This window comes from Anguilla anguilla, chromosome 7 (assembly GCF_013347855.1).
Source record: "Anguilla anguilla isolate fAngAng1 chromosome 7, fAngAng1.pri, whole genome shotgun sequence".
Lineage (NCBI taxonomy): Eukaryota > Metazoa > Chordata > Actinopteri > Anguilliformes > Anguillidae > Anguilla > Anguilla anguilla.
Window position 1 is genome coordinate 49,965,126 of NC_049207.1, and position 12,997 is coordinate 49,978,122.

The 12,997-nt window shown below is 45.1% G+C and overlaps 1 protein-coding gene across 6 annotated transcripts in view; it reads right to left on the reverse strand.

The window, feature by feature from the left end:
- Positions 1–12,997, reverse strand: part of LOC118232480 (ELAV-like protein 2) — a 50,250-nt gene that overhangs the window by 16,210 nt on the left and 21,043 nt on the right. For 4 of the 6 annotated variants that reach the window (XM_035427516.1, XM_035427511.1, XM_035427514.1 and 1 more), the window contains exons 2-3: positions 5,912–6,002; positions 3,348–3,591 (exon numbers count right to left, since the gene is read on the reverse strand). In XM_035427516.1, the coding sequence (XP_035283407.1) occupies positions 3,348–3,591; positions 5,912–5,983 (316 nt within the window). In that variant the 5' untranslated portion in view covers positions 5,984–6,002. The remainder of the gene's footprint in view (positions 1–3,347; positions 3,592–5,911; positions 6,003–12,997) is intronic. The other 2 variants (XM_035427515.1, XM_035427517.1) reach the window with 2 other exon arrangements.

Consider the following 12,997-nt stretch of genomic DNA (forward strand, 5'->3'; position numbering starts at 1 on the left):
GGAGTAGCGCGCCCAGGCCGCGCGGCAGATGGCAGAAATTAATTTGAGTGACGGTTCCAATTTTCCGAAAAGGAGGATTCGTTTACGGCGCGGGCCCCGGGAACCAGAGCCGCTTTTTTTGCGCTATACGTTTAATCACGAGATGCAACGCCAATTTTCAGATTGGGGGGGGTGTGTGGGGGGGGAGAGACGTTGCAGACGTTTCTGTCTTCAGAAGACGCTTCGTAAAAGCGCGCCTCTCGGTCTCCAGTCTGCACCCGTAAAGATTTCTCCAGAACTAATGCCTTAATCACAGCCCAGCGATACCTCTGGACAGATGCTTCACCTTCCAGGCTTCGGAGATAATGGTCTGTAATGGTGAATTACCCAACGTGCTGTAATTGGATAACTATAATCACGGTTTAAATAGCGCTCCCTTCTGTCGCACTGTAATTGAGTCTCCAAGTCAGTCACGCTGTTGGTGTCCAGTAAGCACACGACAAAAACAAAAAAAAAGAAAAAAAAAAAAAGAAAAAACCTCCTTTTTCCACCCCCCCTTCAAAAAATAAATAAAAAATGCAGTCCTTTTCCTCCGCACTTGCGTCTCAGAACTGGAGCCCGACTGCTGCCAGTCAATCATGCCGTTCACGCTGGAGTAAATCTGCTTCACTCTGCACAACATAACACGACTACTCCATTTGGCCAAGCATTTTACGGCACTCACGCTTCTAAGAGCAAAGACGGATTCACAGTGTACAGGACCTGCGAGGGGGGCGGGACTGTAAAAGGTTACGACGCAGCGTGATTTCAGAAAAACGCGACCACTCTGCGCCTGAGGAACTAAAACATCACCAGAGGGTTTTTTTCCTCCAAAGGCCCCGTCTACCCTGTTCTTTCAGAGCGAGCAGCGACTCACCGCTCACACGGATTCCGCCGCTCGTACCAAACGCAGCTCATAAACTTCACTTCACCTTGCACTCCACTGAACATTACAGCCCAGAGGAAAAATATTATCTAGAATAAAAAATAAAATAAAAAAACGCGTTTGAAAGGAGACGTTCAGACGACGCGCTCGTTCAAACCTGGAGGGCAACTAGCTTTCACAGCAGGGGGGGCCGCCATTTATACACACCAGCAGTGAGGCAGCAATTAGTCTTCCCATGGATGACTCTACCTCTCTTCTGTTTGGAAGACTGCTCCCTAAACATCTGCCTGCACTATAATTGGTTCCCAAGTCAGTGCAGGGAAAAAGCAGAGAGCGCGCGATGGTACTGTGGAGGGGGAGAGAGAGAGAGAGAGAAAGAGGGAGTGTGTGTCAGAGAGGGAGAGAGCGACAGAGACAGTGAGGAGAGAGAGTGTAAGGAGAGAAAGAGAGCATGAGAGATAAACAGAGACAGAGGGGGAGCAAGAGAGAGAGAGAAACCCGTAATGGCAGTAGCGACCATGACTGGAGAATAAAAGATTGGAGGAGGCAATGAGAGAGAGGTTTTGGGGTACAGGCCAAAGATAGCCTCGTCTCCGCCCACCTTTAATTTAACAGGAAAGGCGGGCACTGTGCTCCCATTCAGTCGCCCAAACGCTGCCAGCTCCACTTTGCACAAACTGGGATTTCACAACTGTCCAAGTGAAAGACTTTTTCTTTTTAAAAGATGAAATTCACCTTGACCAAAGTTCAAACTCACTCAAGCAACAGCAAAAAAAAAAAAAAAAAAAAAAAAGGAACTGTGAAGAGGATGCTTTTCCAAGTATCCAAAAAGTACCCTATTTTTTTTTCCCAAAACCCCATATACAAACTCAATATACCATTCCATCTCCCATCCTTAATTCAGTGAGTGACAAATCTGAATTAAGTTGCTAAAATGGATTGTCACAGCCGTGCCAAATATGATAAATGGCCACTGACGGACTGAAACTTAAACCCCAGGCTGCCCTGAAGTTGTCTAACTATTCCAGTGGATAACCCAATTCCAGCAGAATTCCATTCAAAACAAGATGAAAATGACTCAATTATGTCAGGATTTCAGAGTCACACTTAAATAGCTTCATATTATTTTCTCCACACTCATTGCTACCAAAACCAGTCAAATAACTAAATGGCACATTTCACCTACATTTCAAAATGCAGGTTGCCGAGAATTACTATTTATTATTATTATTATTATTATTATTACTACTACTACAAACTACGACAAAACTGACCACCACTAAAGGTAGCCTGTGTGGTCGGTAATTAAATCGCCAAGCTGTGAATATTTTCACATTTAGCAGACGCACGCATGCATCAGCAGCTCATGCACACCAAGCCCCTAAGAGTCCCACCAATTAAGAGCAGCCAGAGGCAGTAAAAGGTACCAAATCCCATTTTCCAGCAGTCGCAGTAATCTCCACTGCTCGCCATGTCACGTTTGCGGGAGCCCGCGAGCAGGCAGCCCCCGCGTCGTTCTGAACGCTTTAGCGGCTGAGGAACATCGTGCTAACGGGCTCGAGCGGACCGGGCGCAGTTTACGGGAGACGACAGCCGAAGCTTTGTCCGCGAACGACAGCATAACGAAAACTGGCCACAGAACCAGCCAACACAAAATACATTTTAGGAAAAATACTGCAAAGCAAAAAGGAAGCTTCACCCTTCCGAGCAGAAAGAGCAGCAGATTCCCCCAGGGGGGAAACTATTTATTTATTTTTTAAATGATGTAATTATGCTTGTGGCACGGAAAAGGATTAGAATGAGCAGTTTAAAAAAAAATACAAATTAAACCAGTGATATTTAACAATTAAATGAGTCTAATGAACTAAGTCAAATCTGGCTGGCTGCAGGGGAAGTCATAATGGTGCCCACATAATTAAAGCATTTCGCTCCTTTAGAGCCTCCTTGTGCCTCACTAGCTGTAGTTTAAAAACACAAGACCACTGAATTATTCGGGAGTAAGAGGAAGAGTTCCACAATTTGCCGGACATCAAGGAAATGAAGACACAGAATATTTACAAGAAACAAAACTTGCTTTTCTAACATCAAACCACAAATTACATCATGCCTGGGGGAGGAGGGGGCTCTGGAAGGAACTGGCTCTGAAAGATTCAACCTTCATTAAGTTGAAACGGTGAGAAAAACCATCAACCACAGAGGGGATTAAGCTCCTGAAATGTACGGATGCACGAAATGTCACTGAACTGCTGAGGCAGCAAAAAAAAGACCTTACAGTGTATGGAAACAGCCTTCTTAACACACATCCACTCCTCTCTACAAAACTTAAAAATAAAATAAAAAAATGTAAAAGTCAGAAGCATTTTTTTAAAGGTTGATCCCCATTCAACATGCTCAACTTCACAGAACTTGTTCAGAAAGGAATGAATTGGTTTCCATACGTTACCTGTAATTTTGTCTCGTACTAATTTACAGGACTCGATTTCGCCAATGCTCCCGAACAAGCTCTTCAGCTCCTCCTGGGTCATATTCTGAGGCAGATAGTTGACTATCAAGTTAGTTTTACTGTCCTCTATGCTTCCCGACTCTACAGGGGAGGAGCAGTTGTTTGAGATTGTGGCGGGACCGTTGGTTGTGTTGTTACAAGTGGGCCCATTGGACAGCTGTGTTTCCATGGCAGCAATTACCTGCTAAAAGACAAAAACAGGAAGTCAGGAGGGGAGGCCCACTGGTCGGACCCTGACCGGAAGGTTAAAAAAGGATGCTCTTCAACCGAGTTTCATCTTTAAAAAAAAAAACATTCCTTTCTTTCACTAGCATCACTGTTCATTCTCGAGTCTGATCACCTCGGGTGAATGAATTTCAGCAAAGAAAATATTTTTCTGCAGGGTAGCTGGCTGTTCACTGAAAGGGAAGAGAGTGTACATGGGTATAATTCACTTCATGTACCCATTTCAAATATGAAGGCAAATATTCCAAGCTGCTAATGCAGGCATCTTAGTTTATGCCGCTCAGAATAAACTGACTTCAGTCTCATAACAAGCGTACTACACCCTTTGGTTACCTACTGCACCACAACAGGCGAGAGGGCTCAGTCCAGGGCTCAGTTTTCATACAGAACATTCTGGAAACCTTAACAGTAAGTGCATGTGGACCAAACAAATCAAACAAACCACCACCAACATGGATGGGGGGAGACTACTAATCTATCCCTGCCACAAAGGTGACACAGTAATAAAAGAAGCATCACTTAAGAGGAAATTTACTGTATACAGGAAAATACAAACACCTGTCATTAACCCATTCTGTGGGAAGGTCAGTTTACAATAAAATTAATGAAATAAAAAAAACCTACATGTTTATATATAATGTAACAAAGCCTTGACCAGGGAATAAGCCACAGCTGGTACACGCCATTCTGTCCTAAATCAAGCAAAGCCCTTTTCCGACACGTCATCCTTTCATATCTCACAGAACCCAGGGCAGAGGTGTCCAGATGCCTACTGGAACAATTACTCAATTTGTAAAGAATGCATGGTAAAATTAACACCATGAAATCAAGTGACAGAGAATCCTATGTATAAAATCTGAGTCGGCGGTCGGTGGGAAAGCAGTTTTCAGTGGTCACAGTTACAAGGCCCACATCTGAATCAGGGAAGCCATTTCAACCAGAGTTCTGTGCTGAATAATCAGGAAAACCAGCTGCTCAGATCCTGACCTAACAGTCTCATCCGGAGGTAGACTGCTTGGGTGCGTCACAAGCACACGCCTCAAGGGCTTTTGCACTCCGGCAGCCAAGAACAGGAGAAGGTTTAGCAGCAAAACCAAACACTGGTGCCCTGGTGACGTTTAGGGTCCGAGGGTCTGAAGGAAAAAATAAATTAAAAGGACTGGAGAGGGCAAAGCACATCAGCCACGCATCAACTGCGTTCCATCTGCCCCAACAACTGGCACGTCTGGTACCGGGCGACGTCTCCCCCCACAAATTACAGAGGACCAGCCAACAGGTTCAGAGTGCTGCTCGGACAATGCTGCAAAAGCCAACAGCAAAAAATAAAGATGGGGGAGACCATGAAAGACATTTTAAAAAAATAAATAAATATGGGACTTATTTGTATGTTTACTTTGCCACCTGGGCTGCAGAGAGAGGATAAAAATAAATACATTTTTTTAAAATCGCATTCTCGTCCAAAACTGAAGTGAGCAGCTGCACTGGTGTGTGCGCTGATAAATGACAACGCTTCCCCATCCTCAGAACCATCTGCTCTGAATACATCCTCAATGCTAATAAGAGAGACTGGGAGAATGGGCTGTGAGCTCCTACCCATGATACGGGCAGAAAACAGCAATATGCAAGCGCATAAAACGTTCAGAATAAAGAGCTTCTTCCCCCATCAAAAGAGGACCAGCAAGCTTTTGATTCCAAGAGATAAACCACCAATAAACTGGGTTCTACTGGGGCATTTGGCAGATTGGGTCCTAATCCATGACTAACTGGATCGTGGGAAGTAGAGAGGTTCAGCTGCATAACCCCAAACAGGAATGAAACGGGCCTAAACTCCATGAAGAGGCATCCTTCTTTAACGTCACCTTACAGAGCGTTTACCAAAACTGATTTCTACTGAGGAAGGAAACAGTAAAAATTGAGGAAAGGAAAAGTAACAAAAAATAAAGAAAAACACACAAAAACTCCATAAATTCCAGTAATATGAGGGCTTTGATTGATATAATACACCAGGTAACCATACGCCACAGCTTGGAAAAGCTGCCACTAGATTCAATAACAGCAGCACATGAATAAGCTATAACACAGTCATACAACTGCAGGTTCAGGCCATACCAATACAGACAATAAAGGCATTCTAGTTTTCCCAATGGGAAATGCATTGACGCTATTGGCAGAATAACTCAATTAGGTCTGGCGATTGCGAGCAGTCGTATTTGGTATGGCCTGGAGCGCTGATCGCTGATTGGTTGATTGCCTACGAATAAAAGAAAAGTCCCACAGACCCCAGTCCAAGGCTCGGCCGCCCACGAACCACTTCTAAGCAGAGAAGCCACATCGCACAGTCTGACTGCCATGTTAGTTTGGAGTTGCCGTCTGCAATGTGGACACAGAAAGTACTGCACGTTAGATTGACATCAAAACAGCAACAGTCAGGGTTGAGCATTTCATCATTTGCAAACGTGTGTATTTTTAAAAAATGCTTTCGCAGTGCACTTGCGGGTCCATGCAGATTGGCTAACACGAGTAGAGGAGGCCAAATTCAACTTCTGACTCAAAACTCGTGAGAATTAGCACACCACATTCGGCAAGGGAGGGGGAGGGGGGAGCAGGAAATGTGTCTGAAAAAATCACATGCTGAGAACCTCATCAGAAATATTAAATATGAAAGCAGTGATGGTAAACGTACGAGGTACTGCACAACACAGGAGGAGGGCATCGAGATCACACAAGGCCTGTTAGATTACAAGAACTGCACACTGAAGTTTTCACATCCTTTCGGGTAAGGTCGAGCAAAGTAGCAGGTTTTTTTTTTTTTAAATACAGTTTTGGACAACGACCGAAGCAATCTTCAGCAAAAGCCCCAACTCATTTGCTGAAGCTACCCTTTGCAGTGGGGGAGGATTTATGACCCACGCTCTTTATAATGAAACTTTCCAAGTTACAGAAGCGCGACAATCACATGGCTAGGCGAGCATCAATACAGAGCAAGCAAGCTTTAAGGTCACCTCTATGCATTATATGAACTATCACAAAATAAAATAAATAAAACTTATGTTTGTGAACTTAAGATCACCATCAGTAAAAAAAAAAAGGCCATTATAATCAGCCTATCTGGCATTTTCTGTTTAAAATACACAAGCGCACACACTCACACACACTTCTGTATTGAATACAGCCAACACAGTTCATCCATATTGATTATATTGACTATCTTCATATCATTTATTTAAAAAACTACAAGGGCATTCACTTTGACCGTTAGACTTTAAAATTGCTCCAAAGTTTTACAGAGATAGACAGATTTTAACGGCAGTTTTTTGTCAGAAGAGGCGTAAATGCACACAACACAACCCGTCAAATCCCTAATCTTGAGCATTAAGCTTGAGTGACAAATCCTTCACTTGAAATTCAAATAAGTAGATTAATGTCTCGCATGACCTGGAGTCCTGAATGACAACCTCTGTAGGATTAAACATTACTGTGATCAGACTGATAAGAATGGCTGGAAGAACTACACGTTTAAAATCATGCACTGGGTCCAAATTAAGAAGGCATACTGTGGGGAGAAGAGACGGATCAGTTCCTGTATTCACAAAGCATGTGAAGTGTAGGACTGCTGATCTACAGTCAGTTTTGCCCTTGGAATTACAATGGGAGTGGTTAGGATATGAAAAGATGAAAACTGATCCTAGATCAGCCGTCCTAGAGCAGCGCTTGATAAAATTGGAGCCTGGTATGAGCCCATTCCCCCCCCCCCCCAGCGCTTCTATGCAACCCCAATTTGATCACGTGACCCACTCAACAGGAAGCGCAGTAACAGTAACAGCCGTGTCGGGTTCAGGGGGTGCGTCTCGGACCCAAACCGGCTCAGAGGCGGGCGGAAGCGTGACACAATGGGTCCGACGCGTCACTGCGAGAGAGAGAGAGAGAAAAAACAAAAAAAACTGCGCTAAATTTAACGAGCGCGTCCGGCGCTTCCTGCTGTGTCGGCTGAAATGGATTCGAGCGCACCTTAGCCACTATATTTAGAGCGCATCTCCTAAAATAGAGGCGTGAAGCAGCAGGGAGCTCGGTAATCCACCGCAGGCCCCGAGATTACAGAGAGAGAGAGAGAGGAGGGCGCTTTTCTGGCCGGGGGGGTGGTGGGGGGGGGTAGAGGATGTTCAGATGCCGCTTTTCAGTCTGCATCGCTTTAACAAATGAAATGCCCCCCCCCCCCCCACCCCCACCACAACCAAGGGAGCTCAATGACCCGATTCCTCATAATCAGCTGGAAGACTCCTCCAGGAGAAATCGAAGATGAGATTATCATTTTGAATTAAATATCACCATTACCCACCACACATGAAGGCCAGAGAATGTGCATTTTCATCACCCCAAGCCTAATTTGAACCCTAGAAACTGATTCTCGCCAAAGGACTAATTTTTTTTGAAATCGTTTTTTTTTCTATTAAAACGGATGAAAAGCAATTCAATAAAATTCAATAAAAGGAGCACAAAGTAATTGCAAAGTAATATACAAAAGTATTTCACTGAAAATAAATATCCACAAGGCAAGTGCTACGTCTCACTAGCGGAAAACCTTTGGATCATCCAAAATCAAAGACTAATGCTCATCTCTTCCCCAAGCTCCTAAACACTACAGTAATATTACCTCAACCTTAACACTTAATCTTTTCCTTTACAAGGCAGCAAGTGTTGCATCCCACTAGGGCAAAAATCTGAACCATCCCTAATCAAAGACTAACCCTTGTCCTAACTTTTTCCCTGTTTCTGCAAATGACCCAAATCCTGCTATAACCCTACCAGTTACCGTTTTCTAAAACCTAACCCTAGTCAAACCCTAATTTGAACCCCAATACCTCATTCTAGCCTGAGTAATCTCAACTCGTTTTAAAATATAAATTGACGAAAGACGAGGCTAGTGTTGCATCCCACCAGTGAAAAAATGTATATCATCCAAAATTAGACTCGTCCTAACCCGTTCCCAAGCTCCTAAAAATGACCCTAACTCTAACACAAGCCGAACCCTAAAATGGGCAAATGAAGTTCCATTAAATCTGACAGTTAAGAAAAACACAAGATAAAACATACAATCAACCGCCGATAGTTTTTTGTTATTTTTGCATTTAATGTTTTAATGAGTATTCATTTAAAAGCACTTGAATCCAATGTCTGAGTGTTTTCGATATAGCCTAATGAATGAATAGATTTCCTTTGAATGAAATTGCTTAACAGCACAAACAGTCTAGACTATGATCTTTAGGCTAGGTCAGCCTTGCATCAAAAGGCTATTCAAAAGGTAGGCTAAAAGTCAAGTCATGAAAGTAGTTCACAAAAATGTCAAGCTGATGTCAGAATGATATCAAGCCTCTCTCTTGCAGTGCACATTTATCCTTTGCAGGCCAACAGATGCATATGCAGGTGCAGCTTACATGATAAAGTGCAGGAATCATAAATTTTATTCCGTGGACATCAAGCATGTGTGTGTGTGTGTGTGTGTGTGTGTGTGTGTGTTTGGGATTGGAACCACGATCAAGAGATGGCTAACTTCATTAGTGCATTTATTTTCCACAAAGTTTTGCAATCTTAGGCCACCCAGAGGTTCTACCATGATGGAAAGTGGAAAAAATGTGCGGTAGTGCTTAGCACTGCAACTCAAACTGTGGTACATGAATGCAACTATGGACAAAATGTTACAAGGGGACTATTAGAGATTTGCGAAGACAACATTCTCATGAGATTCAGAAATCGATTATAACCCCCCCCCTCCCAAGAGTGTAAGCATAATTACTCACGCATCAATACAAGTCATTTTGAAAACCTTAAACTACAAAACTTCAAACCGGAAATTGGTTTACTCGTGCAAATCTCATCCCACCCCAGTGCAACTTCACCAGATTCCAACACTAATGAATAAATGGCAAAGTCAAAGTCAATCAATGCATTAAAACAAGTGGCTCATCGGACACTGTTAGAGTGGCTACCACTGTTTGAGACGCTCAGTGTGGTTTTCTCTGAAAACTTCCTGTGCCGAAAAAAAAAACCCCACATTGATTTATTTCACCCAAGTTCCCGTTCCGTCGGTACATTTCTCATTAGTGGATTTTCCCCCCCATGCTGTGGTTTCGTTGAGCAGACACCTTTCCCACTGCAGACCCAATCAGAGGCGAAGGGTGCCTATATTTCAGTATTTCAGCAGCGGTATGACTCAGCCCTTACTTACCGCCAGGATGAGGGCGGCCACCCGGAGCGCGCTCACTAGGACACTACGGGACCGAATGTGACAGCTGAGCAAATCTGCGCCATTCAGGCTCCAGCCCCGCTCCTGCACAGACGGGACTCAAACGCATTCACAGGAGGAGGTACTGCAGCCCGCACTCCGAGTGCTGTAGGTGTGAAGACCCAGGTGAAAGCTCCCATTGTTTGATCCGGTAACGCTACGCTACTGTTCCAGTACAGGTGCCAGAATGAGCAACTGGTACAGCATTTAATAATAAACTGATTCCACGTAACTGCTTGCCAATTCGACCAACTTGGCTCCCTGCATTTACCTTTGGTTTCACAGGGTCGTAGAATAAAGTTAAATCTTAATACGTCCCACATACAAAACAATGCCCAAAGAATGACTTGGCTACCAAAGTCTGTCCATTTCATAGATAAGAACTCACTGGAAGCGAGACAGAGTTGGGGCATATGCATGCTGGGAACTGTAGTCCAATTGTGAAAATATGTCACTTATTTCAGTAAGAAAACATGCAGCACTGAGACCAGACCGAAACAGAAGCCAGCAAAATGTTCACACCTGGTTTCACACCAAAGCAATATGTCAGAGGGCAAGAGAGGGAATTTGAATGGCAAGTGTGAAAACGCTCTCAGCAGGGGATTAAGACCACAGTATCACAAATTAAATCCACCATTTCTTATAATTTTACAGAAGCTACATTAATATAAATTTTACTACATAAAGGGAAGAGAAGCAACTCATTGAGACGAACAAAAGCAATACATATTTAGCGAAGATGGTTATGGACTTCAGAAACGTGGTGCGATCTGTCAAACAGAGAACTGACCACAGGAAAGCTATCTGGCTTTTGTCTTGCATAAGAATTGCAGCTAGACCCCTTTATATTTGGAAGACGGAGGCAGAATGAAGTTCCTCTTCTCCTGAACACATCTCAGGCCCTTTATGTGATGCGTAGACGGCAGCGAGCGCTGCAGGGCCCATCTGTCCAACCAGCTGTGCCCGCCCCCCGTTCCGCCAGCGACGCGTCTGCGCCCAACATCAAAGGGCCCCGCGGCGCTCTTTCAGGTGACCAAACGCGTTCTGCTGCACGGCCTGCCGAGCGCCGCCGTGGTTCCAGAGCAGCGATGGGACTCCACGTCCACTGAGCACGTGATGGGTGGAGCTACAGTGAGCTGTCTGCCAAGCCCTTAATGGGTGGCGCTACCGTGAGTTGTCAATCACTGACTTGAACAGTTGACACAAAATATTTTCCAAGCAGTAGAGCACAATGGGTTTTTAAAAAACATTTTTTGTACCGTCCCCATTGTACATTTGTCCAGTGCCCGCAGCCCTTACGATACTCCATTACCCCAAATTCTCCCCCGTTTCCCACACCTCCCAGGCCCGGAATGACTGGATCACGTGACACAAGCGCCCACGGAATCCCTGTCCCGCTGCAGGGCTTACCCATTATGATGTCACAGGGATTCCCAGCTCCTGACTCACCCCCAGTCTGACTCATACGGAACCATGAGAATTGCAGTTTTCACACTTTCCCCCGAAGGAAACGAAATGACAGGTCAGCGTTCACGCGGACCTCTGACCTACAGGGGGAGCAGTTGCACCAGGCTGCGCAATACGCTGGGACCCGCAGCGAGCACTCAGCGGGCTCCTGCGGTTTCCTTTCAACTAGCGGCTAATTTAGGCCATGGAAACCAGGTGTGAGGATCACCCTTCAGCCAATCAATGACAAGCGTTAAAAGCCTCCGCAGCCCACCAGGTCTGGAGACGGCGATATCTGAAGGAACAGCATGACACACTCAACAGCCTCGCTTTGATTGGGGCTTTTGTGCAAGAGGCGCCAATCACGCTCGGGCAAAAAGCAGGATGTGTAGGGGCTTAATTGCCATGGGAACGTGTTCAGGCTGCAGAACTGACGGCGAGAACGTGAGAATTGGAAAGGAAGAGCTGTGCGGGTTAAATTCTTCAAGGTCGTTTCTGCGGAACGTCTTCAGCTCCGGCGTACGAGTCGAGCCACGAAAGCCGCGGTTCACACCCTTTATGAGGAGCTCAAATGAGGCCAGCGTTCAGACAGACCTCTCACCTACAGGGGCAGCAGCCACAAGCTACGCCATGCGCTCGTGTCAAAACAGCAAGAGCATTAGCCATGGTACACGAAAGAGGAAAACTAATTAGATACCAAGAGTAAGGAGAATCCTTTATACCAAGTATAAAGGATTCTACAACCTGCTGTGCATACTTGTGCACCTGACTTTTTTTTTTTTTTTTAGAGAAAAGTCAGGTGCACAAGTATACCTCTACTGATGAGGTGCGAGCCACAGCACCTCCAACACTCACACAAAAAAAACCCATCAAGAGTGTCTGTTTAGTGCAGCAGTCCTCAATTCTGGTCCCGGAGAGGCACAGGCAAGAAAAAGCAGCCAGGCCTTTAAATGACAGGCTAGAATACAGACACGTATCAAAATAAGGAGGATTCTAAAGCCGAGTAACACCTTCACCAAAACAAACCCTGCTTACGTTTACTTGGCTCAAGATGGGATTTAATTGCAGCAAACACCCTAGGCAAGGCCTGACTTACTCACGTTAAAACTGGGTGTCTTGCATGAATTACAAACATCACCTCCAAATCCAAGAAGAAATGAATTATTTAATAGAGCGCTTTTTCTTCATTTTTATTCCAGCCGCGAAATTCAAGACACGAATAAAACGAAAGTGAGAGTCAGCTTTTCAGAAGACCAGCAATAGAGCGGTAAAGCGTCAAACTCTCGGTACTGAAGAGGGGTGGTACACCCGGCTAGTCCCCATCATGGCAGAGGACTGCCATCGCAATCCTCTAAAGCTGGAAGCATCGAGAGGGGAAACCCAGCAGAGATCAAGCTGAAACGCCAGGCTCACCCATCCCTGCCACCTGATCAAACACGTCTGCCCTGGACCAGCGTTTAAAACAGCGCTTTCTAAACTGCGTTTGAGAGCCCTTGCCTGCCAGTATACAGTTCAAGCAGACCAATCTCAACGGTCCCACTGAAAAGGGTACCCCCTCCCTCCCCTCCCCTCCCCAATTAGTCAAACCCCCTGCTGATCTGTGAAGAGGAACACTGGGGGCAGTGTGAGACTCTGCACA